The sequence below is a fragment of the Ursus maritimus genome, unplaced genomic scaffold (genome assembly GCF_017311325.1).
Source record: "Ursus maritimus isolate PB19 unplaced genomic scaffold, ASM1731132v1 scaffold_1, whole genome shotgun sequence".
NCBI lineage: Eukaryota > Metazoa > Chordata > Mammalia > Carnivora > Ursidae > Ursus > Ursus maritimus.
This window is the reverse complement of record NW_024423343.1, coordinates 91,775,493-91,802,835: the sequence shown is the minus strand read 5'-3', so window position 1 is coordinate 91,802,835 and position 27,343 is coordinate 91,775,493. Positions and strand designations below refer to the sequence as shown.

The following is a 27,343-nucleotide window of genomic DNA, read 5'->3' as shown; positions in this document are numbered from 1 at the left end:
TGCTAGGAATTCTGGATTTTAAGTATGATGGGAAGTTTTGAGCAGGGGAATGGCATGACCTAGTTTACATTTGAAATCCTCAAGAGAAATTGCAGAATGTGTCTGACTTAAAATCCCATGAGACAGTCAGGACCCAACTCCCTGTCTTCTGGTACCTTCTAAGACCATCTCTCATTGAGTGATGCCACGCCATGTCTGTCCAGGGTCAGCTGATCTCTGACAGCAGTTCCCTGTAGGAATTGTGCTCTGACTTAGGACAGTGAGTGGGTACTAGAAGAGACAGGACATCTCACATAAAGGGAGGTAAAGAGAAAAGGAAGGAAAAGGTGGGAAGATAGTGGAAGATTTCCAGGGCAAGCAGGAACTACACAGTGCAGCCTGCAGGCATCCTTTCTGTGGCCATGTGAGTAGCAGTCCTTTTCCCATAGAGCAGGATGGCCAAGAACATTTCATCTGTTTCTCCACAACTGGCCCTACTTGGGTTTCTCCATAACTGGATGTGGTCTAGCATTCCCTTTCATTCCATTCCCCAAGCAGGCCTTGACTTGTTCCTGAAGGATTATCATACGAAAATTACCACAGGCCCCCTGCCCCAGTCCCCACAATAACTCCTACCTCAGTGGCTTGCCAGGGTTCTTTTATATCCAAAGCCAGGAGTCTGGAGAACTTTCCCACACAGAGGGCCCTGTTCCTGTCCACAGCAGGACGGCTAGTGGAACCCACTGGCAGGGGTGGTTTAAGAATACAATTACCCTTTTTTTTTTTTTTTTGCTTTGCTTTTCCTTTATAGGAAAATCATTTGGCTTCATATTATTTAAAACAGTGAACGGGCCACAAAGCAATTAATGAGTCAGCATCCGTTTGGTTAAACTGGGTTTGGTTGGTAGCAGGACGTAGGAAGAGCCATTTTTCTGTGTTTATTGCATTGAGCCCTTTGAATTAATTCATTTCTATTTCTAAAGGATGTCCTTTGGAATAAGTTGTAGGAATGGTCCCTGAGTATTCAGCCTGCTTCCCACCACATAATTGGATCTGTTGATGTCGTGACAGATGGCCACCAAGGTTCATTTCACTCCAGAAATTCTGCTTGTCACCACATAAATGAGCCTGATATGCCAAGACCTCCATTGTGGTTTCTTTCTGTTCTTTCTGTGAACCTTTGAGAGGAGACATATCTGTAGGCCAGTCATAGTAAGCCTCTGGAATCACCCACAGGTTGAGTAAATAAATATCCTTAGAAAGAAAAGAAAAGTTTTGCCTTTGGTGTGAAGGGCTGTGTCTGGGTTGAAAGGGCAGAGCACATGCAAAAGCTTGAGGGGAGAAGGGGCAGCCTTGCAACATTGAAGTCAGTTTTCTAAGTATTTTGAGCTCTTCTGAGGTGACTTAATGACGAACGAGATGACCTGTGCTCTCGGGGAATAGTCCTGCCCTGATAGTATAATACTTATGGCTGGGCCTCTTTTAGCTCCTCTGGATGGATGTAGCCAGGGAGGGCTGAGATAAAAACTGTGTGCTGCATTACCTGATGGTGGATTCGAAGATCATTATGAAATTAATAGTCCTGGTTAAAGAAGAGTTTCACGTGTAATGTGTGAATCGACACACAAAGGGAAGAAGGTACGCTGTGACCAGCTGCTTGGCTGCTCACGGGAGGATGTCTTCTCTGTCAACTGTTCCATTTTCCACAGGCCTCAACTCACAGGTGTTCTAGCCAGCTCTCCATCCTGTAAATTTGAGACCGGCAAGAGTGGGCCTAAGCGGCAGCCTTCTATCCTGTTGCTGGCAGGTGCTCTTGGGCTCTCTGAAGCTGTCACAGTCTAGATTGCTAGTGATTTTGTCCCAAGTGTAGAAGTGAAATTTCTATTTCAGATTGGTAATGCTTGCTGGATGCCCCCAAAACACAAGCTTCATAGTGTTGGCACACACGCTGTGCAGCAGAGATCAAACCCACATGTCTTCCCCTTCCCCAGGTGTCCAAATAGTGATCACATTTCCTCCCGCGCCCCAGAGAAGCACCTTCAGGAATTTCCTCCTGCCTTCAAGTAAAGCTTGGGCTCCTTAATATAGAAATCCTTTTGTGAAAATCCAGTGACCCTCTTCCCAGCCTTGTCTCACCGGCCTTTGCAACCCCAAGCTCTACCCATCTGCTGTTCTTCTTATGTGTGTAACCTCCTACTACTCGCTCTACCTGGAATGGCTTCCACATCATGGCTTGCTGGAATCCTAGCTGACTTTAAAAGCCCAGCATGAGCAGAAGTCTGCTTTGACCTTCTAGCCTCCTGGACCCCTTGGCTGAACTCTTTGTGGCACTTTGGTACTCTGTTTCTGCCCCACAAGTTCTTTAGGTAATGCTAACATCACTTACGAGTGCAGACCAGTGCTTTTGTCACCATCCTGGGTCCTTAGCCACTTGTCGTGTGCCCTTCTCATGGCATTGAGCATGCCTCCATTCAGCAGGTGTTTGCTGCATTCCTCCGTGAGCCACACAGCCCAGTGGCCATGGAGCCTGCCCTGTGGAGCTTAACCTCTAACCAATGATACTCCCCACCTTTTGTGGAATGCCTACTGTGTTCTAGACACCAAACTAAGCACTTTTTTTTTTTTTTCACATAACCCTCAACACAGCTTAAAAGAGATAGATTTTTCTTCTCACCATTTTGCACATGAAGAACCTGAGGCTCAGAGATGGTGGGTGATTTGCTCAGGGTCCCACAGTAGCAAAGAGCAGAGTGAGGTTGTAAACCCATGTCTGTTGACGTCCGAGTACATAGTTGTAGCCCTTCTTGAAGCAGCTGAGTGTGAGTGAATCGGGAGGAATGGGTAAGTATCCTAGGTTCTCTATCCTCTTTCATGGTACCATGTTCTGTTTCCACAGATTGAGCCATACATGCCATATGAATTCACATGTGAGGGAATGCTACAGAGAATCAATGCTTTCATCGAAAAACAGGTAAGGCTCTTCAAAGGTCCTTTTATCCCATTACCCCAGGGGGCTCTCATGAGCAGCTAAGAGCTCATCATGTTTCTGTGGTTATTTTCATGCTTTGGAAGATTCTAGAAGCTGGATAATGGCTTGATGGAATTTTGAAACATTCACTGTCATGCTGTCACAGGGGTGTCACACTGTCAAGGGACTTAGTGTGTCCTTGGGTTAAGAATGTTCTTTATGGGGGCACCTGGGTGGCTAAATCAATTAAGCGTCTGCCTTTGACTCAGGTCATGATCTCAGGGTTCTGGGATCGAGCCCTGCATTGGGCTCCCTGCTCAGTGAGGAGTCTGCTTCTCCCTCTCCCTCTGCAGCTTCCCCTGCTCTTGCTCTGTCTCTGTCTCCGTCTCCACTCTCTGTCAAATAAATAAATATAACCTTAAAAATTTTAAAAAAAATGTTCTTTATGATGGTGGAAGGTCAAAATGGAAACTTCGAATGGGAGAAACTGGGTGGTCAAGGTGAAGCCCTCCTAAACCATCAGACCTGTGTACCGAATAGGTTCTGAGGGACATTACGAGAACTTGGGTGGGGAGGGGGACAGAGAGACGGTTCAGTGATCCTGCCTGATCTTCATTTCTCACCCTAAGAAAGGCAGGGGCTGAAACCAGGAAACCCCTGGTTTCTAAGCATTCCTTTAATATATGTTCAATAATTCCAAATATGTTAGGACTTTTTAGTGGTTTTCAGATATCTTTTCAAACACGACCCCTTTTCAAATGAAACTTTACATGAAGCCTAAGTATAAAACAGATAAAAGGAGGGTTTCAGTGCTGAAGTGGGGGAAGAGGGCCCAAGAGTCCACCACCCCCAACAGAGCTTGCGAACTCTGGCTGGTGCTCGTGGCAGTAAAGGCCAAGAGCACCATTGGCATCTTTCCGTAACATCTTAATTCCTTAGTCTTCAAACGCAGCTCAGAGCTACAAATAGATTCAGAACCCCTGTGGGCAGGGCAGTATGAACTCCTTGACCACATTTCGGGAATGGGGGTCTCCTCTTAGAAGGCAAAGCAGAGTGTCTTGGGATGATCAAAAGATCTTTACACAATAGGAGATGAGGAACGTGCAGGCTAAAATAGCAATGGTGTGTTGAAAATGGAAGTGGGTGTAGACTGGAGATCCCAGATAGGTTTCTAAGGGAAGGTTGGAGGCGACAGGCTGAAGAGCTCCAGGACAGTCCTGGATGCTGCTGTTGGAGAGGGAGAGCGGTGGGCACAGGCTTCAGGGCAGTGTGTCTGATATTCTGGATGCCTGTTCGTGGCCAGAGGGCATGCTCTGCAGCCCCGCCAGCTGGTTCACAGTTTTTTGGTTGTATGACTTAAGTGTGTTCATCAGCTTCTCTGGACCTTAGTTTCCTCTCCTGTATGATAAGGATAATAACAGACTTCTTAGGGCAGGAAGTGCTCAGAACAGACCTGGCACATAGTGCTCCGTAAATGCAAACTAGTACTGTTGATTACTTAATAGATGATATTATGTATCCTATCACAGTGTATAATTATATTGTGATATCATATAATGCAATATACTGTGACTCATCCAACTTTACCACAGAGCTAAGCATCTGAATCATCGCTTCATTCAGTCTTCATGTAGTGCCTTGATTGACAATGACCACATCAGCATCCTAACTCGAGCAGCCTTTTACGTGCAGACTTCACGGCAGTGCGTACCAAACACGTCCCAGCACGTTGTCTCATTCGGTCCTCACAGTATCCCGGGAGGTGGCAGGAACAGCCCCACTTTCTGGATGCCGGGGACTGAGATTTGCGGTTGTGGGCTCACATGTCATGGACTCTGGGTTCAGTGCTGGTTTGGTCTGAGCGCAGGCGTGGCCTAGTAGCATTGCGGGGCCGCAGGCGGGGCAGGTATCCTAGTGCTGGACCTGTCATCTTCATTCACCTGCCCGCAGGTGCCGAGAGGAGCTGTGGGTTCTCCTCTGGCAGGAAGTTTTAAGCTATCACAGCTCTTACCACCATCACAGGAATCGAGCTGAGATTGTACCCCCTGGGTCTCCATAGTTGCTTCTGAAACTCACTTCCTCCTCTCCTATCTCCACTTCCTCTCGGGGAAGACGGTTCCTCACCACCACGTAGAAAAAGACTCTATCTTTGAAGCCTTCTTTCCTAAGACTCTTGAATCCCAGCCAGTCCTTAAAAGTTCTCATGTGGCCCATTGTCTGTAAATCTACCACTAGCTTTGCTTTCCAACAGGAATTTCGCATTCCCCAGAGTGACCTGGCTCAGTGCTCCGTAATGCAGGAGCACGCCTGGTCCGTTCACCTCCATATCCCCAGCACCCCGCCCGGCATGCCATAGGTACACAGCAACTCCCATTTGAAGGCACGAAAAAAAATGAGAGCGTGTGCATGTGCTTGTGCTTTTCATTCACGTGTCCTAGGAGCCAGGAAGCTCATCTTGGACTTTGATTTGGATACATGCTAATAAAGCTGCCTTTGCACATGAGCTCCTCAGCAGAGACTCCTGCAGAGCCCTGCAGGTCACAGAAATCCAAGGCTTTCTCTTGCCTGCTATGGTTGATTCTCCCGTCCACTGGGTAAGCTGGAGCGTGCTGTGGACTGGGCTGGGAGGTCGGGAAGATGTCAGGGGACGAGTCCCTGTCCTCAGGTAGCTTCAGGCCTCCCAGAGAAGCCAGTCAAGTCCACAGGCAATACCACCCCCACAGGGTTGGGCCCTGTAACAGTGATATAACCGGGATGCTTAGGGATCGCGCCACTCAGCCTGCAGAGGGGGGAAGCGGGAGATTTGGGGAAAGTGTGTCCAGCAGCTCCTGACAGCAGACTGAGGGGGTTTGAGAAGGACTGTACAGGTCATAGACGTGAAGGACTGTACAGGTCAAGACGTAAAGGCCCGTGGGGGAAAGAGAAAGCGTGGTGAGTTATCGGAAGTTTAGCGATGACCGAAGAGAGATGATGTGAGAGGCAGAGCTGGAGGAGGAAACACACCATGAGCAGATACTCAGGCTCAGCCAGAGCATGCAGACTTGATTCTGGGACCACAGGAAGCTCAAGAAAGGTTTTAATACAGGGGGAGGGCAGTGAGACTGTCAGTATTTTAGGAAAACCTAGGAATCTTGTGTGGGGGGCATTTCCTATTCAACATTCTCTCGGTGCTGCTACATAAGCCAGAAAGAGGCTGATTTTGAGTTTATCCCAGGCCTCTGTGGAGGGTTTTGTTGAAGCCATAATGTTCCCCCAACTTCAGAGAGGGGATGGGAAGTCAAGACCCCATGGATTCACAGGTTGGGTCTTCAGCCTCTAACAATTCTCTCCAGGCCTCAGTATTTTAGAGCTCAGGGTGTTCGTTATTTTTGCAGCTAGAGTATCATCAAAGAGCAGGGAGACTAGAGTGAGGGGTGTTTCTGGTCTGAACGGAAAGCCTGGAGCTCTGAAGGTGGGGGAGGCAGCTCAAGCTTCCAGTCCCTTAACCGTAGGAGCGCTGCAGCCCTAATTAGGCTGATCTCTGCCTTCAGAGTCTTCTGTGTGATCTGCAAGGGGAACAAGGAAGCTTTTATCTCAGAACCTTTTCAAGGTTGTCCATCATGTTCACCCAAGGCTACAGGACCCAGGGGAAGCCAATTGACAGCAATTGAGAAAGCCCCAGGCTTCAGTGTTCCGTTGAGCGGGTGACAGCTGGAAATCTACCTCACACCCAGCCAACCCCAGGCTCACTCCCCCAATGGGAAAGAGTCCTGACTTGAGGGAAACCACTCGCTTTTTTCCCTTAATGCCCCACCTGCACACACCACCGCTGCTTTGCTGTACTGGTAATGTTGATTTGGGTTGCGCGCTCTTCCAATTCAGCACTCTGTAAGAAGTGTTCTCTCCGGCAGCGAGGGAGGAACTCGGGGGTGGTGCCACGGCAAAAAATCCCATGTAATCTCAGATCAAGAGCATTATTCTTCCCTAACCCGAATGTCCAGGCCTGTTAAGGTTCTCATGATGCATTTCTTGGGAAAGATTTAGGTATTTGCCTCAGGCCAGACTATTAGAACAGGTCTTTTGAAGGAATGGCAATGTTCAGGTTGCTTTCTGAAAACCACGTGTATATTCCTGATTCCTATTTTCTTTACTTCCTGTAAAGATCCTGTAAATGTACAGAATGATTATGCTCATTTTATTTTGCAAAGAGCTGTGTAATTCATGTGAAAAGCATTCTGGCGATATGGAGGGAAAAATGAGTTAACCTCAAGACCCACCGTGGAATCAGCTTCAGATCCTGGGAAAACTGGCTAATCAGAGCCCATCTTGAACTCCCTGGCGAGTGTTGGAGATGCAAAGACAATGAATCCGGATAGTCCAGGGTAGCAAGGAGTGGTGGTGGAGGAGACAGGTTGCAGGGGAAGAGGAAGAGGAAGAGGAACTGAAAAGGGGACAGGGTTGGCCCTAGTTGGGGGAATGTTTGCTCTTTGGAGAAGTGGACAGCTGTTGTTAACCTAGCCAGTCCTGATCCCAGAGACCCCAGCTGAGTAATACTCCGGAGTCAGGCTCCACCCCCCACTCTCTGTGATGTTGGGCAAGTTCCTAACCTCCCCGTCCTGTTGCTTCCTCTGTGCGTGGGGATAACACTACCTACCCCAGAAGGTTGATGGAGGAATCAATAGATTAATGCAGGTTTGGGCCGAGAGCAATGCCTGACAGAGAGTAGGTCCTCGGGAAGCCTCACTACTTGCTGCTGCAGGAGCCCAGCCTCCAACTGAGGTGTGCTTTTTAGAGAGCTTCATTGAGATGTGAGTTACCATAAAATTCACTCCACGTAAGGACACAATTCAACAATTTTTTAATCACATTGATAGAGATGTGCCTTTACCACCCAGGTCCAGTTTTATAGCATTCCCATCATCCCAAAAAGCTCACTTGTGCCCGTTGGCAGTCTTTGCCCCAGCTCCCGGGCATCCACGGATCTGTGTTCTGTCTCTGGAGATTTGCCTTTCCAGGAGATTGCTGGCTTCTTTGACTCCGTGTCATGTTCATGAGGTTCATGCACGTTCATGTATCACTACTTCATTCTTTTTTCATTATTATTATTATTATTATTGCTGAATAGTGTCCCACTTGTGGATCGACCACTGTTTGTTTATCCATTCACCAGCTGACGGACACGGGTGTCGTCTCCGCCTTTGGGCTGGCGTGAAGAGTTTATGAGCGTTCTCATGCCTGCGGGCGTGTGTTAGAGGATGTGGTGGGTCTGGCTCGCTCCTTTAGGAAAGAGCTTGTTGGCTCGTTGATTGGCATGTGTGGAGCTCATGCATGGAGATGGGTCACTACAGCCACCTCCTGGGTTGCACCTGTGGAGACACAAATCCACACCCACTGCTGGCCGTCAGCGCAGCGGCCACCTGGGAAAAAAGGTCATTCCTTTGAGGACAGCACAGGCCGAGAATGGGAGATACCAACGGGCAGCTGAAATGTTTTTAATCCAGTCAGTCAGTATTTATCAAACACCTTTTCCTGCCAGACCCTGGATCTCTCAGCTGTAACTTAACAAATGTGTCCCTTACCTCCCATCCCAAATAGCTGGCCGAATTTGGCCCAAACCCCAATTTCAAGGCCTAGAAACTTTCCCTTCCTTTTTCTCTCTTTCGTCTTTTTTCCCCCCAAATTCCTGGCCTTACTTCCTCTAGATCCTGCCCCCAGACCTGGGTCTGCATCTGTCTTCTTGGCTGCACAGTTTCTATAGAAATCCACTTGCACCTGATATGTCCTGGACGTAGTAACTCTGTTAATGGTTTACCCAGGACTGGGTGGAGCTGGAGGGTTTGTGGAGGAGATCCCGTCACAACCAACCAGGAGAGAGGGGGCAGGCCAGCGCCTCCACCCCATGGGGAGGGGCGGGGGGCAGCGCCCCATCATCTTCTCTGCTCTTTGGCTGTTTCTGGGAATCCCATTTTCTCCATGCTGTGACTTGGCCTTTGTGACAGAGGCAGCGCCCTTACTTCTGTTCCACAGTCCGTTTTCTTGACTTGTGCCAACAGTGCTTTTTCTCATAAAGCTGTTGACAGTAAACCTTTCTTATTAGAGTCACTGGAGGAAAATCTCAGAATAGTCAAATTTAGGGGAATTCGGTGACTAGTCGAAATAACTGTTAGAGAGGAATGCAGGTGTTCTGTGTTCTAAGTGAGCTTGTTAACCTGCTTGGAAATTATTACGTCTCAACCTGGCTGAGAAAGCCTCTCTGAGGTAGAGTATTGCCCCTTTCTACTTTTTTTTTTTTTTTTTAAGATTTTACTTATTAATTTGACAGAGAGACACAGCCAGGGAGAGAGGGAACACAAGCAGGGGGAGTGGGAGAGGAAGAAGCAGGTTCCCAGCAGAGGAGCCTGATGTGGGGCTCGATCCCAGAACGCCAGGATCACGCCCTGAGCCGAAGGCAGACGCTTAACGACTGAGCCACTCAGGCGCCCCTGCCCCTTTCTACTTCTTTCAAAGCTCCAGGATGCCAAAACCATTCGTTTCAGTTCAACAGCTCCATATTGTGCACCCGCTATCTGCAAAGCTCCGTGTTTGTGGGCAGTCACTAGCTCCTCTTCAGCCTCCAAAACCCAGCCCAGAAGTCCCTATTTCCTGGAAGCCTTCTCTGACTGCTTTCACCACCACACTACCCATCCCCACAAAGTTAATCGTTTACCTACTCTAAGTGGCCTTTACATCCTGTTTGAACATCTGTTTTCTGCTGTTCTGTAGTTCTTTAAATGTTGGCCTCAACATTTAACAGCCAGAGCTGTGCGCAGTGACTCCCTGGGACCTTCTGGACCCCGCCTTTGCTACTTCTGGCCCCCACCACGCACACTCTGTTCCTACCACGTAGAGTTCCATGCTCCTCCGAAAGCCTGCTAGACACTTCCTTGTCACAGCCTCTGATCCTGGCTTGCCTCTGTCTAGAATGTTCTTCCCGGGTAGTTGCATGGCTCACACATTTATTCCTTGAGTCTTTTCTCAAATGCCCCTTCTCAGTGGTACTTTATCTGGACGCCCTCTTCCCCAGCAGTCTCAATCCTTTTTCCTCACCTCATTCTCTTCTAGAGCACGTACCACCTTTGAACATATTTTTTTTTCTTTCTCATTGAACATAAGGTCTATAAAGGCAGGAGCTTGGTGGTTCCTTTTTTTTACCAGTACCCAAGGGCCTAGAAAAGTTCCTTGCATGTAGTAATAGTAAGAGCCAACCTGTAGGTGGTGGTGTTCACATCAGGTGCTTTTTTTGAACACTTAAGTGTTACAGTAGGTCTGCGGGGATGCCTGAAACCTCGGGTGGTGCCAAATATATATACTACGTTTTCTCCTATCTGTACGTGCCTATGATAAACTATGTAACTATGATAACTAACAATAAAATAGAACAATTACGACAATATACTGTAATACAGGTTATGTGACTGTGGTCTCTCTGCTGATGTCTTACTGTCCTGCGCTCACCCATCTTGTAATGCTGAGAAATGATAAAATGCCTGCGTGAGGAGATGAAGTACGTGCTGTGACGTAGCGTTAGGCCGCTGCTGACCCTCTGACAGTTTGTCAGAAGGAGGGTCGTGTACTCTGAGACCACAGTTGACACAGAGAGCTCAAACTGAAGAAAACAAAACTGCAAAGGGGTTGCGGGGGGTAATTCTGAACCCTTAGGCTTTTCTGCTTCTCAGCAAGTCTTTTGTTGAATGAACGGATCAGCGGTTGGGTGAGAGACAGAGGAGGAGACGAGGCAGGTGGGCATTGCCATATTCGCCTGTTCTGAGGTGGAACAAAGTGGAAGGCCTCTAGCGTCCCGTGAACACCCAGTCAGGCTGGCACCTAGGCGTGAGAAGAGGCTTATGTCTGGGGCGGCCAGTTCAGTTGTGCTCTGCGGGTAGCTGGGCAAAGCAATGGCTTTCATAGACCAGTTGTCATACCTCAGCCAGGCTGAATTGCCCTCTGGACCTGGTAGCAGATAAGGGTCTACCTTGGAATATTATCTTTACCACCTCTAGGTGCCTTCTTAAGAGTCACCTCGTTTTCTCTCACCAGAATTCTATAAGGACTGAAGGACCTTTGTAGATGGGAAAGCAGGCAGCGAGCTTGAGGGCTGTCTGTGGGTGTCTGTCCCCCGCCTGGAGGCCAGAATCGCACCCTCACCCCCACACTGCCTCCTGCCTCACCTGGCATCATGCTTACCAGGACACCTTCAGGCTCTCCAGGTGGTTCACGAAGCCTTACAAAGGTCCTGCTGCTATTTGCACTATGTCTTATCCTCCTGGCCCCCAAAACAGACTCCTGAGAGGATGCCAGACCAGCCCACGGTGAGCCATGAGCCAGGGCGCCTCGGGCCCAAAAGCTCACGTAAAAGTGAGCTGATAAGCCTGCCTGTTGAAGGGAACCTTGAAGATGTCGGCCGTCGTGGTTGACTAAGAAATGAGCCAGTGGGGCAGCTCCGCCCGGCAGCACAGCCTTGAGGGCACCTCCCTTCGTGCAGACCCCACAGCGCCCTTCCACACAGGAGTTGCTGGGCTCCATTTATCCAGGGCTGCCCCGGCCTCGGCCAGTGCCGACACTACAGTGCCTAAACCCTCCCCGCACCCCATCCAGGGCAGAGGCAACCGCTCCGTGGAAGGGTGAGAGCAAGGAGCTGAGCGTCCGCGGAGCACCTGCTGCTGACCAGCCTTCGGTCGGTTCCGTCAGCTCAAATCCGGGCCTTCCGACTTGAAGCACTTTCCCTGGTCTAACAGCAGAACCTTTCTCCTTGTTTCAGTTTTACCCATTGGACTGCTTCACATACCACACGAGGCCGAGAATGAATAAGAAATGGTTTCTTTCTTAAGGGTCCACCAGACGGCACAGCTGTAGGGACCCTACCCTCAGCTCTAACAGCCTGTAGGTGTTGTCTGAGGAGAGACATTCTGTGTTTTCTTACAAGCTGTGAAAGCCAGAATTTGAGCCTTCGGCTGCCTTGGGTTTCTAGCTTCCCAGCCTCATCCAGGGGTGAGCCACGCTGAGTCCTGGAAGCAAGGAGAAAGATTCTCACATGGCCTCTAGAGATGCACTGTGTAATCTGATTTGGCTTCCTGTATGTCCACCCGTTCGGTATGCCCAACATAGGCTTTGGCATTGCATTTAAAATCACCTTATTACAATACTTAAAGGCTATAGACGTTCTCAGATGGCTTCTAAAGAAGTAGAAGCCAAGTTGCTTGCATTAGCCAGCCAGAGAAACCGAAAAGCAACACTTAACCTTTTCCAAATATCTGTGCACCTGCTCAGCTCTGATCAATAACTCCATTGATCGTGGTGTGTTTTCCTTCTTCCTGTTTGGTGACAGTCATCCCCATGGGATGGACAGAGTACCAGAGGGCAGCCAGTAGTAAGCTTCTGTACGCTGCCAGGTAAGAGAGCGACAGCCACCAGTGAACACTGCGATCCTGTTCATGTAGTCATGGCGTCACCCTTAGTAACAACAGCCAGTCCGTGGTTACAGTGTCGCCCATGGCTGAGCAAGCGCATGGATTGTGCTCAAGATCGTCGTGAATCGGGTGCCTGGGTGGCTCAGTCAGTTAAGCGTCTGCCTTCAGCTCAGGTCATGATCCTGGAGTCCTGGGATCGAGTCCCGCATTGGGCTCCCTGCTCAGTGGGGAGGCTGCTTCTCCCTCTGCCCCTCACCCCACTCATGCTCGCTCTCTCTCTCTCAAATAAATAAACAAAATCTTTAAAAAAAAAAAAAATTCGTCATGAATCTGAAGAGTGAGATAGCGTCTTCCCACCTGGTTCCTGGTCTGTCTGTTGTGGCGCCCAGGGCTGTGGAGCAGGACACTCTGCTCACCCTCCCACCATGCATCACTTTCAGAAGGTTAGGCTGGTCCTCATGTCTCTAATCCAGTGCATTTCTGTCATCTCTGCATTGGTAGGCTCTGTGGAATCTTCTGTTTCCAGCTACTGTGAATCCATGTTCAATCCATGTTCGAGATGTCTCAGCCACACTCAGTGAAAGTGTTTCTGTTAGCCCCCAAACTCACTCTCAAGGAGTCCAGTCCCCTCACTGTAGAGTCATGTGAGGTGGAGGACCACAGCGGGTGTGCCTTTACTTGGTAGGGTCCCCATCACTGATCGGAGGATACTAGAATGGAACCCAGCACTGAGTACTCAGCTACCCGCCAGTCACCTTTGTCAGCATGTAACAGCATCACCTCCTTCGGGAAGGAGGGAGGGAGAAGCAGGAGCCATAGGAAGTCATCAGTATTATCATCTTCATTTTCCTAATGAGGTAGGATGGGGCCTCACAGCCAGCTGCCTGCAGAGCCTAGAGAGCATTCCCTTTGCTCTTTTCTGTTTTCTTTTGCTCACTAAAAGTAATAAAGCACAAATTTTAAAAAAAAACAAAAACGTAAGCAATACAAAAGTGCCCTCCTGGATACAGCTCTGGCCTGCTTTCCAAGGCTGCACCCACTTCATTGCTAAGGGACCGGGCAGTGGCAGGTCCCACCTGCAACTCTAGGCCCACCTGCAGTGCTCCACGTGACCAGCCCAGAGTAGGGGCGGGGGCATGAAACATTCTCTCTCCGGGTGCCAGTTCTGGGAGCCCAGGGCCCTGAGATTACAAATCTGCTCCTCATCTACACAGAGCAAGGAAAGGAAACATGAAGAAAAGAAAATATTCCAGAAGGACATTCATTGGAAAGTGAATTTCTTTACCTCCAGACCATGTTACTTCGTTCCCTTCTCAGTGGCTCCCGTACCACCCAGACAGATTCTTGTAGGAGCATATGCACGTTAATAAGCATCTTTCCTGCTTCTCCCCCCATGCTTGACACAAATGGAAACACACTATACACCATCCTTCACCCTGCTTCTTTCAGCGCTCGGGATGTCCTGAAGAGGTTTCCGAGTCAGCACGTGGAAATCTGTGGCGTTTTGGAGGATTGTTTGTGTTTAAATAGTTAACTAGTGAAGTATTTCAGTTGATTTCAGATCTCAGATTATTTCAGCTCTCTTGCACCTTAACAGTGCTGCTGTGATGTTCTGTGTAGGTTTCTTTGGACCCGTGCGTCCCCATATATCCGTAGGGTGAATTCCTACCAGTGGGATTCAGAGCTCAGGATCCTGAACAGCTCTGAGCACTCCCGAGGGCTCGCCCACCCCCGAAACAGTGCCGCGGTCCCGTCTCTTCAGGTGTCCCGCACAGATAGCACTTCTGCAGGTGGTGCAGCCCGGGGGCTCCAGAAGTAGGCTAGGATTCCAGATCTAACAGGCGAGCGGAGCTGGCTCTGGCTGTGGCTCGTGCCTGAGTCCCCACCGCGGGCACCTGCTCAGGGCTGCCTCAGGCACAGCCGGAGTGAAAGCCTGGGTTGTGGGTCAGAGAGCTCCCTGCTCCTCGTGGGCCCTTTGTCCGGCCCCGCGCGGTCCGTGTGCTCATCCCCCGGGGTTCCCGCTCGTTGAACCACACAGACGGCTTCCTGGCCCACCCACATCACACCCCACTGCCCACCCTGGGTCTTCCTCGGACGTGCTAGCTTCCTGAGCTCACGTCCTCAGGCTGTTTCCCTAGCTGTTGAATTAGTGCGGCCTTACAACCGTTTAAAACTCACGAGCCCTGAGCCCCGACCAAGGCCCTGACCCTGCAGTGGGCTCCCCCACTTCCTGAAGTCAAAACTAGCACTCGGGAAACAGTGTCCTGCTAGTAACTGCCACAGTAGGTAGGTGCTGCAAAAGCCTTTGGAATTGGAGCGAAGAACAGAACGGCTGGTGAAGGTGGGCCCGGAGATGGACCTTCAGGGGTGGAGGCTTCAGATAGCGAGACTGATGGCGCTGGTAACGAGCGGCTACCCTTGTCATTGTAGGACTTCTGCCACGGACAAGTGATGTGGCCGCCCCTCAGTGCCCTGCAGGTGAAGCTTGCTGAGCCCGGCCAGTCCTGCAAGCAGGTGTGCCAGGAGAACCAGCTCATCTGTGAGCCTTCCTTCTTCCAGCACCTCAACAAGGACAAAGACCTGCTCAAGTAAGTGCTGGGGGTGGAGAGCACTGGCCCAGCCTCCAGCTCACCTCTGGGTCAGAGCTGGGGGAAGCAGGTTGCGACATGGTCCCCCCCCAACACACTCCGCCCCACTCCCCCAGAAAGTTAGACCAGCAGTTTTGTTTTAGGTGGATGGGATTTAGAATTCGAATGGGGGTGTTGTGTTTGCAGAAATAAGGCCGTGTTTGGGATCGGAGATTGTGGGAAGGGTTCGGTTTGTTCATGTCATACCCGGGAACTGTGGGAGTGGAGACGGGCACAAAGCACAGCCTGGAGGGCCCCACCGCTGGGCTCCCCTGGCAGAAGCCAGGCCTGCTGCTAAGCCCCAGCAGAGCCTGAGCAGTGCAGGTGGCAGGCGAGACTCTCCAACCCTGGAGTGCGAAAGGAACAAGGAGTAGGGGTCGGGGGCTGGCATTGAACTACCCGCAGCAAGTTCCGTTGCCACCTTCCCCTCCTGTGGCCCCTGTCCCGTCTTGCACTTGATTCCAGCGCCCTTGGCACATGGAGCAGGGCAGGGACAGGATCAGGCCTGACTGCCGGTTCCTCAGCAGGGAGGCAGGGGCGGCACAGGGACCACAGGCTGGAGCGGCGCCTGGATGGGGCCTTCTGGATGGCTTGAGTCCTTCCCCTCATGCCTGCATTACTTGTGGTGATCCCATCCGTTTCCCTTGGCATTGGCAGATCCCAAATTTCTACATGAGGTTTCTTCTGGCCTCTGACCCGTGACCCCTGTCAGTGCTAAATCTGCTCCCTGTTTTTATCACACCCACCCTGGGCCTCCTCTTACTTAATTACCGAGCCCCACACCCCATAGCTCTAGTTAAGAGACTTGCTGTCCCAGCCCTAGATGTTCAGCGGAGCAGTGGTACTGTGCAGCCCTGAAGAGGGGATTTAAGAAATGCAGTGTGCTCGCTGCCCGTGGCTAGCCCTTCCCCCGTTCCGGCTTTATGCCCTGTTACAGCGGTTGGCCACTGTGGTCATCTGTGCACAGAGGGCTGAGCTGGCTCGTCCTGTCTGTACATCTTCTTATTCTCAGGCATGGTATAAAACCCTTCTTAGAGAGAGAGCTTGGCCTCTCGCATCTCTCCTGCGGGAAAGTTCCCCTGAGTAGGGGGTGTGGAGGATGCTGGTTTTTCCCATTCTTTTTTTGTGAAGACTGAGCTCAGAGGCCACCTTGATTCCACTATCAAAACAAAGGCCAGAAAAGAGTTATTGTGGTGCCCTCCTCCGTCACCAGTGAAACTTTGTGAGAAGGGGTGGTGGTGTAATACAAAAGGAAAGATGGTACTAGAAGCTTCTGTTTCCATAGCACATATCCTGAATTTTGGAGTCCTGGGAGGGGCTTCCTACTGGCTCCTTTTGGAAATAACTACTGTAGCAAGGTAGCTTTTTGAGAACCCTGAGTTTCTCTCTCTCTGTTTATCTGAAAGTCTGGGTTCACTGGGGATAGACTAGGGACAGTGCACACACAGCTGTCTCCGTGCAGTCCCCATCTCCAGCTCCGGAGGGGAGGACACAGGAGAAGTTGCATCCCGGGAATGGAAGCCAAATGAGACTCCTCTACAGCACAGCCCTTCCTTTCCGGCCAGGCAAGGGTCAGGGCTTCTGCCCGGGTCCAATGACCAGGGCCTGGCTCAGATAGCTTAGGGCCCCATACAGCTGGCTTGTCTCTGGAGCAAAGGTCTAGGTCCAGTAGAGGGACAGAAGGGGGAGCCAGTGGGTTAATTTCCTCTATTCCATCCGTTTTCTTCCCTGCAAGATGGGGGACCCCACGTGATGGTGAGGTAATGTGCCACTGGTGCCCAAGACGGAGCAGAACGGCCCCTTCGTCCAGAGAGCCTTGGGCCCTGGAGCAGGCTTGAGGCTGCCAGGCCAAGACCAGAAAAGCCAGTCCCCTCTCCCAGCCTCCTGTCCACCTCCTCATACCCTGCAGAGCCCATGAGGGCAGAAGGCCTCGTGGGGCTGTCCCGTGGCCAGCCCCTGTGCCATGGGATTGCTTCACAACCCTCTCCCAAACCCCACGTGGCTATGTGGGTTTTCTCCCAAGGAGGCGGCGATGAATGCTAATTCTGTAATAAAGCTGTCTGAAATTAATTCCCTGAATGTAAGAGCCCTATTGAATACCTTGTTCCTGCATTTGTAAATACTGATAATGTTGTAAAGCCCCAGCTATCTGGCGGTCTACTGAGTGCCTCCTCCGTGTGAGGCAGTCCTGGCTCATCCATATTCATGGCCAATTAGCGAAATGAGTGGCTCCTACAAGCCCATGCTACTTTTTCTTCTCCACCTGGGGGCCTGGTTCTCAGCTTAAGCTCCTTTTAGTCTTTGGGTGCCCATGACCTTGAAGAACCATTGAAGAACCTTGAAGAACTGTCTATCCCCACTGTGTAGTAGGAATTGTTATCTCATAGATCAGGCCCTTTGGAGTGTCCCGTGCCATCATCTCAAATCAGGGGCAATCAGGCAGCTGGTCGTGGAGTTCCTGTTCACGCAGGGCATGGTGTAAGTGCTGGAGAGAACATCATGATTCAGGTGTGCCGCCGCAGACCAGCGGCGGGGGGGGGGGGGGGGGGGGTCCAGAGGCAGAGGCCCCAGGAAAAGCCAGAGTCCAAGCTGGGAAGGCCCCACAGGGAGGACCTTGGCTCCATAAGTAGGAACATGTGTTCGTGTGACACCTTATTTGTAACTTTGCTACCTTTTCAAGTTACAGCTTCTAAAATATTAAATGATTGAGTTTGGAGTTTCTTTTTGAAGATGGGAATTCTAAACCATGAAGTCTAGACCGTGAGCATTTTGGCACCTGAGTCAGAGAGGTCATGAGTGAGTCTGGGGGACTTGGTGGATTCAGAGTTGGATAAGCAGGGCAGGGGCTGAGGGACGGGGGGAGCTCAGGGGCAGGGAAGAGGGGAAGCGTAAGACCAGTAGGTGGGGTCCTGCTTGCATCCTTTCATCCTGTGTCAGTTTGTGTCGTCAGGAGGGAGGAGTTCTTTCTATCCTCTCAGGATGTAGGCAGCCCCATGGGAAGGTGGGGCTTCGCCTTTTTATTCTTGGTCAAGAGCTATAAATGTAAACCAAGGGCCGATGGGCCTCAGAAGCCCCCTCCCGTCCTGTAAGAGGCCAGCTGGGGAGAGGTCAGCTCCACAGGGCCCTACAGAAAGGAAGCAGCAGTGTGCTAGGGGTCCCTGAGTGAGAGTGAGAGAGTATGTGTGGCAGGGGGTGGGAGGGGGGAGAGACAGACATCACAGAACAGGAAAACAGAAACAACAGCGTGCATACTCTGCAAAGGCAAGGGACCCACTGGTGGGGAATGAGGGCGCTGGTTTCCAGATACACTCCAGCAATTGAGGAAAATCCCCTAATCAGAGGGAGTGCTCCCTGGGGGCACAGTGGTTGGATGGCTTCCACAAGTGTCTGTAGCCCTGTGTGCCCCAGAGCCCCCTATCACCTGAACCTTCAGGGAACTGCCCTTGACAGGTTCCGTGTCGTGCTGGGGACTGCCTGCACCCTGAGCTCTTTGTGGTGGTCTCTGGACATCATCCCTGGGCAGGCCTCTTCCGCAGCGGCCTCAGCTGAGATGTGTTCACAGACATGTGTACACGTCTGCTCACCTCCCGGGAGCACGTGCCTGGAGTCTGAGCTGGGTGACCAGGGGCAGGAGCAGGAGGGTTTCTTGATGGCTCCTGACAATTAGACCCTATGGGATCTGAGAGTTGGAGAGCTTTCCACACCCCTGGTTAGCAGCGTACGAGGCAGCAGGCTTGAGTTAAGACATAGCAGCTATGTCTTAATTTTGCTATAATTAAATTATATATAATATATATAATATATATAAATTATGCTATAATTCACCTAAACAAAGAAATAACGTAAGCATAAATCTATATTGTAAAGCTCTGTTCCCTCTGGAATCCTGTAATGCACAGCTGAGTTCTGGAGAACCCTTTCTGTGGGTAGGCCAGTGGGGGTATCCTGCAGAGAACCTAGTGGCCCCAAATCTTTTTTTTTTTTTTTTTTAAGAAAATCCATAAATCCCCACTTCCTGCCCTTGTTTTCATGGTCCGTGACCTTCACGGTCTGGGTGCCCACATCTCCCAGCTGGCCCACCAAGACCAGAGGTGTTAGGGCATTTAGAGATGTCACGGAGCTCCCTGGTGACTGCAAGAGCAGCCTCCAAGTGCGTGCTGCCCTCCCAAGCACCGAGAGCTGGGCAGGTAGGCTCAGAAAGGCCCCAGCAGATGGGCTGGGAATTGCCCCGTTCATGTTGGCAAGGGCAGGCACGGGCCAAGCGGTTCGTGGGCTGGAGGAAGACGAGAGGGGGCAGGAGTACTGGGGAGGAGGATGCTTCCCCCCCCAGCGTTTGGAAGCATTCCAGAGGCAGCAGGAGACCTAGAGTTCCCCCATCTGGATCCCCACCCTGTCAACAAGAACGGAGATCTCCGTGAACAAAGCGACATGGAGATAATTGGCATGTGTGTACATGCCAGCACAAGGTGGGGAGGGCGGTGGCAGAGCCCATACCCTGTCTGCCCAGCCAGGGCGACCACGATGATAATGACGATGGTTGTGGTAACGGCAGTAGTTACCATTTATCAAATACTTACGCGGAGCTACATTCTGCCAAGTGCTCTATCAGCACTGATTTAATTTCTGCCCCTCCCCCATGAGTTAAGGATTATTTGTTCCCACTCTACAAAACTGGAAACCGAAGCAAAGAGAGGCTCATGGAGACGAAGTCAGGACTCAAACTCAGGGCCGCCCAGCCCCCCTACACCTTCTTCTCTGAACCGGTCCCCACCTGGCACATTGGGACACCGAGCTGGACACCTGCCGAGGCCTCCTTGCTCTCAGGGCCACAGGGTGGGTGGGACCGATGTACCCCAGGCCAGAGGAGAAAGGACGTGGCTCTTCTTTAAGATAACAGGCTGGCCGTGTTGGTTAGCCCTGCAGGCAGTGGCCCCAGTCTGAGTGAAGCAGCAAAGCCACAAGGGTCTACAGCCCACAGACCTTCCAGCTGTGGGGAGACGATGGCAGGAGGAGCAGGGGTGCGGGTGTGCAGTCAGGGCTTGGGTTTGAGGTCCTGCTGTGCATGTCCTGAAGCCTCAGGCACTTATCCTCTCAGGAGGGGGTGGGAGGGAGCCTACCATGGCCATGGACCCAGGCGACTGCGGAGGCCCAGAGAATTGATGCCCCAGGACCCTCCCCCTCCCCCAGGAGACCATCTGATGGCTCTCCAGCAGGAGACTAAGGCCATGTCACATGAATCCTTTTAAACCGCCAATAAAAATATTAAACGCAGTTTTTCCAAGTAGTTACATAATGTATGTCTTTGCCCCCGTTCTCGCTCCCCCGCAGGAACCGTTGTTAAGGCTTTAGGTGTAGCCCTCTCGAGGTTTGAAGCACGCGCACGCAGGTTGAGCCGCTCTGCATCTGCGGTCACTTGCCTTCCTCAAGGACAGCTCTTGCATTTCTACCTCATTCTTTCTCAAGGGCTGCGGAGACCTCTCAAAAAGCACAGATGTGCTGCAAACTGTTCAGCCCTTCCCCACTTGATGAGTATTCAGATTATTTCCATTTTTTCTTCCTTACGATGCTTCGGTCGGTAGCCTCGAACACACACGCCTTTCTTGAGCTGGACTCCTGGTGGTGGGGAGTGGCTAGGTCAGAGGGTGGCTACCATTTCCTTTTTATGACACGTGCACCCAGCATGCTCCGCGCACCTCAGAAGGTGGGCCCGAGGAGCCAGTGACAAGGACTGTCCCCGCCTCTCCAACCCTTGTGCCTTTCTCTTCCTCTTCAGGTACGAGGTGACCTGCCAAAGCTCAGAGCTGGCCAAGGACATCCTGGTGCCCTCCTTCGACCCCAAGAACAGGCACTGTGTCTTTCAAGGTGACCTCCTGCTGTTCAGCTGCGCGGGCGCCCACCCCCGGCACCGGAGGATCTGCCCCTGCCGGGACTTCATCAAGGGCCAGGTGGCCCTCTGTGAAGACTGTCTATAGCGGCCCCTGGCTCGGCCCCACACTCACTCTGGGGGGGAAACAGTGGCTCCGGCCCCAATGGGACAGGGCCAGGGGGCAGACATCATGTCCTTCAGGGACTCTTGCCAGAGCCTGAACTTTATGCTGGAAGGTTTCGATTTAGTATTGCTCCTTCTGCGGTCCGAGCACCACAGCGGAGTTCTCCCCAAAACAGAAGGAGCAGATGCCAGGCTGGGAGCCTGGCTTCTCCCTGGCACAACTTTGTTTTTATTTCTTGAGGAGACTGTGTCACTGCAGCTGCTCCAAGGTAGAGAGTCTCAAGATTCATTTAAAACAGAACCAGAGGAGGAATGGAGCTTGTCAGAAAGAACTTTATACGGGAACATTCCTAAACCCAGTAACTTATTTATTTGGGAGGGAGGGAGGGGGAAGAGGGGAGGGCAAAGAGGGATGGCTCACATGTCTTGTTTCTCTGATTTCCCACTGTTTACCGTCCACCTTCACTGTATTATTACTCCTGTCTGCTTCCGGAAGGAAGCAGGAGGGAGACAGGGTGCACTGTGGGGCCGGTGGCTCACTTGAGGGCAGCTGCGGGGACCTAGCTCCTCAAAGTGGATGGTGGCAGAACAAAAGAGAATCTTGCGTGTGCTTGACAGATGGCAGCTAGAGGACAGGCATCTCCTGGGCATGAGGGGACATGCCTGTGTTGTCCTGAGAGCCCAGCCAGGGACCAAAGATGGGGCCGCTTTGCAGTGAGAGCTCCTTTCCTTGACCCTCTCCCCTTCCCCCTCCCTCCCCCCATCACACATACCCACGCAGGGACGCATACACCTTGGCCCTAATTTCTGATGAGGATCCCTTTAGGAAAAATGCAGGATTGGGGAATTGACATTTGTTAGTTTATGGTAAATCCACCCTCCCTCCAACGCCATTGAAAGGAGGAAAGTAGAAACATGGGTCACAGTTATTTACTCCTGAAGAGGGTTATCCGAGCTGGGTGTGGACAGGCATGAAGCTAAGAACTGGTGATGACACCAGAGCTGTGCTCCAGACAGGTAAGGGCTTGGGTTCTGTTCCTTCTCAGGGCTGATGTCACCAGAGTCACAGGAATGAGGCGCTCAGTGTACCTGATGTTGGCAGGGGGGGCAGGGGCAGGCCAGGACGAATGTGGTGTGTGGTCCTGGCCCATCACCCGTGGGTGTGAGTGTGTGTCTTGCGCAGGGTTGGCTCTTACTCGAGGCTTGAAGATTCTGAGAGGGATATTCTGAGTTGGCAGGTTGGCCCAGTCGGACTCACGGATGCCCCCACTAGCCCCTGGAGTTCCTTGTCTCTGCCAAGGCGGGAGCTCCCCACGCCCATCCGGCCCTGCTTCAGAGCTCGGGCTAGAAGTGTGTGTGTTTCCTGTGAAGCCCCTGGCACTTCCAGCCTGCTAACAGTGAGCCCTCTTCTCCTTCTTGCAGAACATCCCAGTCATGAGTTGTGGCGTGATCCACCCAGCCCTCGCTGGTGGTTCTGAGTGCCTTGGTCACCTAGCACCACGCTCCACCCCTGCAGGTCTGTGCTTCCCGGCACCCTGGCTGCCATCGGGACAGCCAGTGCAACCTCGGCCGGGCAGGGCTGATGGCTGGGTGGGCCTTTGGGAAGGGAGCTAAACCAGGAATCCTGCTTCGTGAGGACCACAGGGCATGTGGAGCCTTTAGGTATGGCAAGTTAGATTGTGCCTGCTTCTGGAATCTTCCCTAGTGCATAAATAGTATCAAATGCACAGCCAGCCTTTTTATTTCTTAGACTCTCAAGTGGGTCTGAATTTCACCTCTAATCCCAGAGAAGGGAGTGAGGAGCAGCAGCCAGGGTCGCCCCCAAGCTGCGGGTGACAGGGAGGGTTCTGACAGGGAGACCTGTGCCCTGAGCGTGGGTGCAGGGGTCCCCTCAGGAACTAGCTGAAAGCACCGTCTGCCTGGGCCAAGCAGCAAGGGCTTAAGTCCAGAGGGAATCTTGGCGTTAAGGTGTGTGTGTGTGTGTGTGTGTGTGTATGAATATGAATATGAATGTTCCTGCAAGTTTTGCAAGGGCAATTTCCACTGTAGGAGAAACACTGCCTTCCCTGTAGTTAGGAACTGCTTTTCCCTATGAATGGGCCTCTGGATTTCACCCTAGGTTGTGGGAATTCCCCTGAGCTCCGAGGGCTGCAATTCCTGGGCCAGTGCCGCCCCCTCCTGGGCTCTTCTGGGAGCTTCCAGAGGTGAGGATGTCATGCAGGCATTGGGCCAGCAGGGGGAGCCTGCGGACTAAGACTTGATTCTCTAGCTTGGCCAGATTAACCCATTTTGCAGAGCTGTTTCAATAAGCACAGGGACTCAGAAGGAAAGGAAGCTGGAAAGCACGGTTCCAAGAAAGGTGCTGTGCAGGCCTGGCGCTCCAGAAGCTGCAGGGATTGTTTGTGGCTGTCCTGTTTGCTGAGCTCAGGGCCTCTCCACCTCCCCATTCCTCTCCTCTCCATCAGGACTCAGGTCTAGCAGTCCAGCCGAGCACTTTCCCACCCTTGAAGATCGCTGTGCCCCGCCTCCCCCGCAGTCCATTAGTGGCCAGAAGAACCCCGACTTCCACAGGTGGGGCTTCTGCTTCTGGGGCAAACCCACACTCCATGTGTCCAGGGCATTTTGAACAGAGGCAGCAACACCCTAATGTATAGCAGCTCCCAGGGCACCACTGCTATGGCCCAAGTCTGATCAGTGTCCACCCCCTCCCCAAGAGGAAATTGGGGAGGGGGCTTCCATCTGTCCTGTGTGGAAGGGGCACGGTTCCTGGATGCCCTGGGAGAGGACTGTGCCTCTCAGAGTATAGCTGGGAGCCTTTGGTGGTTTTGCTACTGCCAATCTGAACAGAGTCCTACACCAATTTTTAATTGATTTCCACAGGGACAGAGATCCTAAGTCAGGATCAGTGTCTTCCTGTGTCGTAAGCATACCTTGCCTGTCTGTACGTTTTTGTCCATTTTTTCTCCTAAGTGAACTTTGCCCCCCCTTCCCCCGTGATCCTAAATTCTTAAACATGAGGGAAATTTATCTAATTTATTAAGAGAAAGCTTTCCTTTGAAACATAAACACTTTCAGGAGTGAAAACTCCCGAAAGGGGAAGCACACTTCTTTTAATGCCAGTAAAAGCCTCCTTTATTTCATGTATGTAATTTGATTTGCACATGTACAAATGGAGACACTTTTTTTGCGTTTTTGCCAGATTGGGTTTTCATCACTGCTTTAGTTTGCCTTTTTTGCGTGTGTTTGTTTGCTCTATGTTTTGAAATATTAAGAGTGTTTCTTTGATATTTATTGTTTTTCTGATGTGCCTTTTCACTTTTCTTTGGGGTTGGTTTTTAGAATCTGGGTACCATGTAAGGAAGATCGCAGACCCCTCCAGTTTGAAGATAGGACACATCCTTGTGTCAACAAGGGTGCTCAGGCTGGGCACCAGGAATACACTCCCAGCCCCCTAGGCCACAGCATCTGTGCTCTTACACCCCCCGTGAGGCCAGGAGAACCCCCAAGAGAAGGGCTGGCTTCCTCCCGGGCTGCTCCACATCTTTGGATCTGAGGGACTGCTGGTCACCAACGTGCCAACGTGCCTGTGCTCTCCACAGCTCAGGCACCCGGTGAGGTGTGGCTGGGGCAGAGGACCAGTCCTATCTGAGAGGTTGCACTGGGAGAAGAGCAGTCCCCACTGAAACACTTGATCTGATTATCATAAAGGGGAAAGAATATGCACCTCTGTTGTTTCCTTAGGGAACGCAGGGTTTATTTTAGTAAAGGTGATAAAACTGGATGGTGGTTTACCTAGATTCTGTGTATAATTGGGACAAGTACCACCCTTTGCCATGCCCCCAAAATCCTTGATTTAAAAAAAAGAAAAAGTCTTATTTTGTTAACGACAGGCTCGGTTGTGTTACTCTCCCAAGCCTGGATTACTTTATTTATTTTAAAATATTTTAATTTCCACATTGGCTTCGTTCTAATCCCATCCATCCCTGTAGGGCTGCCGAGCATCTCCGTGGGAAGAGATGGATGGACAGAAGTAGATGCAGACTTCTTTAGGGAGGTGGGGATTTCCTCAAGCAGAGGGTGAGTCCTTTCATTCCTGTTGCTTCAGCACAAACTGGAAACTTACCTTTTTATAGCAAAAGGCCAGATTAGCTGTATAGTCTCAGATGCAGAAAAAAATTACCCTAGCTTTTTTAGCACTTAGGGTGTTTGTGAGGATTCCGTGTTTAGCCGTGTCTGGCACATAGTAAGCCCTCGTAAATGTTAAATATTGTTTATTATTAGCATTTCATAAAATTTGAGAAATAAAGAGCTAAGTAATACCTACATGAAAATACTCCTCCAAGTTGATGGAATGTTGTAGGAATTTCTGGTTTAGGATGTTAGGATGTCCGAGTCCCGTGCCCCTCCTGCTGGTTGAAATGTTACTGTACCCCTGAATGCACGGATTTGCAGATATGCCTGACTTCAGCCCCAGATGCAGCAAGGCTGTAAGAATGTATAAACTGGAGATGAAAAGGGTGACCCACATGCTGGACCTCACCCCACTGATGTCTTCTGGACCATTCTAGGGTTGTTCTTTGTAGAACTTTTTGAGCTAGAATTAAAATAAGTTCTATGATTGTACCCCTTAAATCAAAGTTAACTATATTCCTCTGAAATGAAATAATAAAGACTTTGTGTTTTATTTAAGGAGAAAGGAATGACCAGTTGAACCTTCTCATTCCCCAAGAAGTCCCTTTGCTGATCCCTGCTGGCCGCAGCGGCCCCTCCACAGTCCAACCCACAGGGATCAGATTTTGGGCTGGTTAGCGGTCACGTGTTTGTTTCCGCCCCATTTCCTTAGAAGACCCACCTCTCCCCTGGGCCGGCTTGGCTAGCCTGGGGACTCCAAGACGATCTGACCACTCAGGTGGAACTGTGGTGGGCAGAGGGGTTGGGGGGGTGGTCAGAGTGTCTTCAGAACCACTCCCAAGAGGCTGCTCATGGTTCAGTGATGTTTTCCCAAATCACCTAAATACCAGTTTGCTTTTTGTTTTATTGGGATTTAGCCTCTCTCTTCCCTGTTGTAGAGTTTTCTATCTATCTTGGCACTATTCTGGCTAGACTGCAGTTGGGAATATGGAGGAGTTTGCTGGAGTCCGGGGTCCTTCAAAGTTCCTTTAGATTCTTTAGCGGAATCAGCAGTCTTATATGTTTGTGGGCATAAGAGTGGAATTCGCCTTCTTCAAAGCACTGTTCCCTCTAACCAACCCCAGATTCTGTGGCGCCTTAGGACCCCCCCCCCCGGCAGCTGGTGAGGGACAGCCGGGGGCCCATGTCTGGGGGGCAGGTGCTCAGACAGGCGAGCAGTGCCGCGGGCCTCGAAAGCCTTGCTGGAACAGCAGGATGGGACCTTAGCACGGTCCGCCGCCTCCGTCAAAGCCAAGATGGAGCAGAGCTGGGAAGCAGTTTGCTTGCTGTCATGCCCAAGTATTCATGGGACAAGAGCAGAACAATCGCTGCCAAAGGAGAGGGTGACATCCTTTCTACTGTAGTTGCTGTCACAATCTTGATGTCCTTAAGCTAATGGCCGTTTGCGTGTGTGTCTTCAAACAGCTCCTGGTACAACCGTTTTCTACTGTTCACTTCTGGGGTTACGTGGTGCGGGAGTCTGCAAATAAGGTGTCGCTGTCCAAATGTACTGTACCTGCATCGAGAACACTGCTTTGGTTTCCAATGTTGTAGAGAAAACTAGGGAGAACTTTATTTTTCAATAAACTTTTGTTGTGTGACAGGTGGCAGTGGTTTTTGGGGGTCTGGGCTGGGTGCAGGGTCCCCTACGGAACAAACCCAGTGGCATCCGCTGATGACGTCACCACTTGCAGACACCCTGCAGAAAATGCTGATGAGAAGGTAGGTGTCAGGAGTGGGGAGGGAAAGGTTTTACTCGCGAGTAGTCTTTCCCAACGGAATTGGAAAGAGGACTGGTAGGTTGGGGGGGGGGGAGTGCCCTGGAAAGAAGGAAGGTCAGGTCCATACCCACACCAAGGGCTTGTCTGTGGTGATCCTGGACGGCCATGACCAGCCTCTTGGAACTCCTGACTCCTGCCTAGAACGCAGATACCATGCAGTTCCCATCATGCATCTGTGGGACCCAAGTCCCAAAAAGTGCCAGAAGAAACGAGTGCTTACATTTGGGGGGACAGGGGTACTACATCGAAGCTTCCACAATGTATGCTAGACAGAGTGAGAAAAGAGATCTATCGAATCTTGCATTTCCCAGACCCATTCAGTTAACATCCCATGCAACACTCAACATGCTGTCTGATGAAGCCACGTGGGACGCATCAGATTGAATCAAGGTCAGTGACGCCTC

General features: G+C 51.1%; 1 protein-coding gene across 2 annotated transcripts in view; it reads left to right on the top strand.

The window, feature by feature from the left end:
- The window catches only part of MGAT5 (alpha-1,6-mannosylglycoprotein 6-beta-N-acetylglucosaminyltransferase), a 325,022-nt gene extending 298,263 nt beyond the window's left edge, over window positions 1-26,759 (top strand). Inside the window, exons 17-21 of one of the 2 annotated variants that reach the window (XM_040645552.1) lie at window positions 2,876-2,950; window positions 14,803-14,960; window positions 20,773-22,504; window positions 24,978-25,065; window positions 25,679-26,759. In XM_040645552.1, the coding sequence (XP_040501486.1) occupies window positions 2,876-2,950; window positions 14,803-14,960; window positions 20,773-20,971 (432 nt within the window). In that variant the 3' untranslated portion in view covers window positions 20,972-22,504; window positions 24,978-25,065; window positions 25,679-26,759. The remainder of the gene's footprint in view (window positions 1-2,875; window positions 2,951-14,802; window positions 14,961-20,772; window positions 22,505-24,977; window positions 25,066-25,678) is intronic. The other variant, XM_040645556.1, reaches the window with a different exon arrangement.
- The last annotated feature ends 584 nt before the right edge of the window (window positions 26,760-27,343 follow it).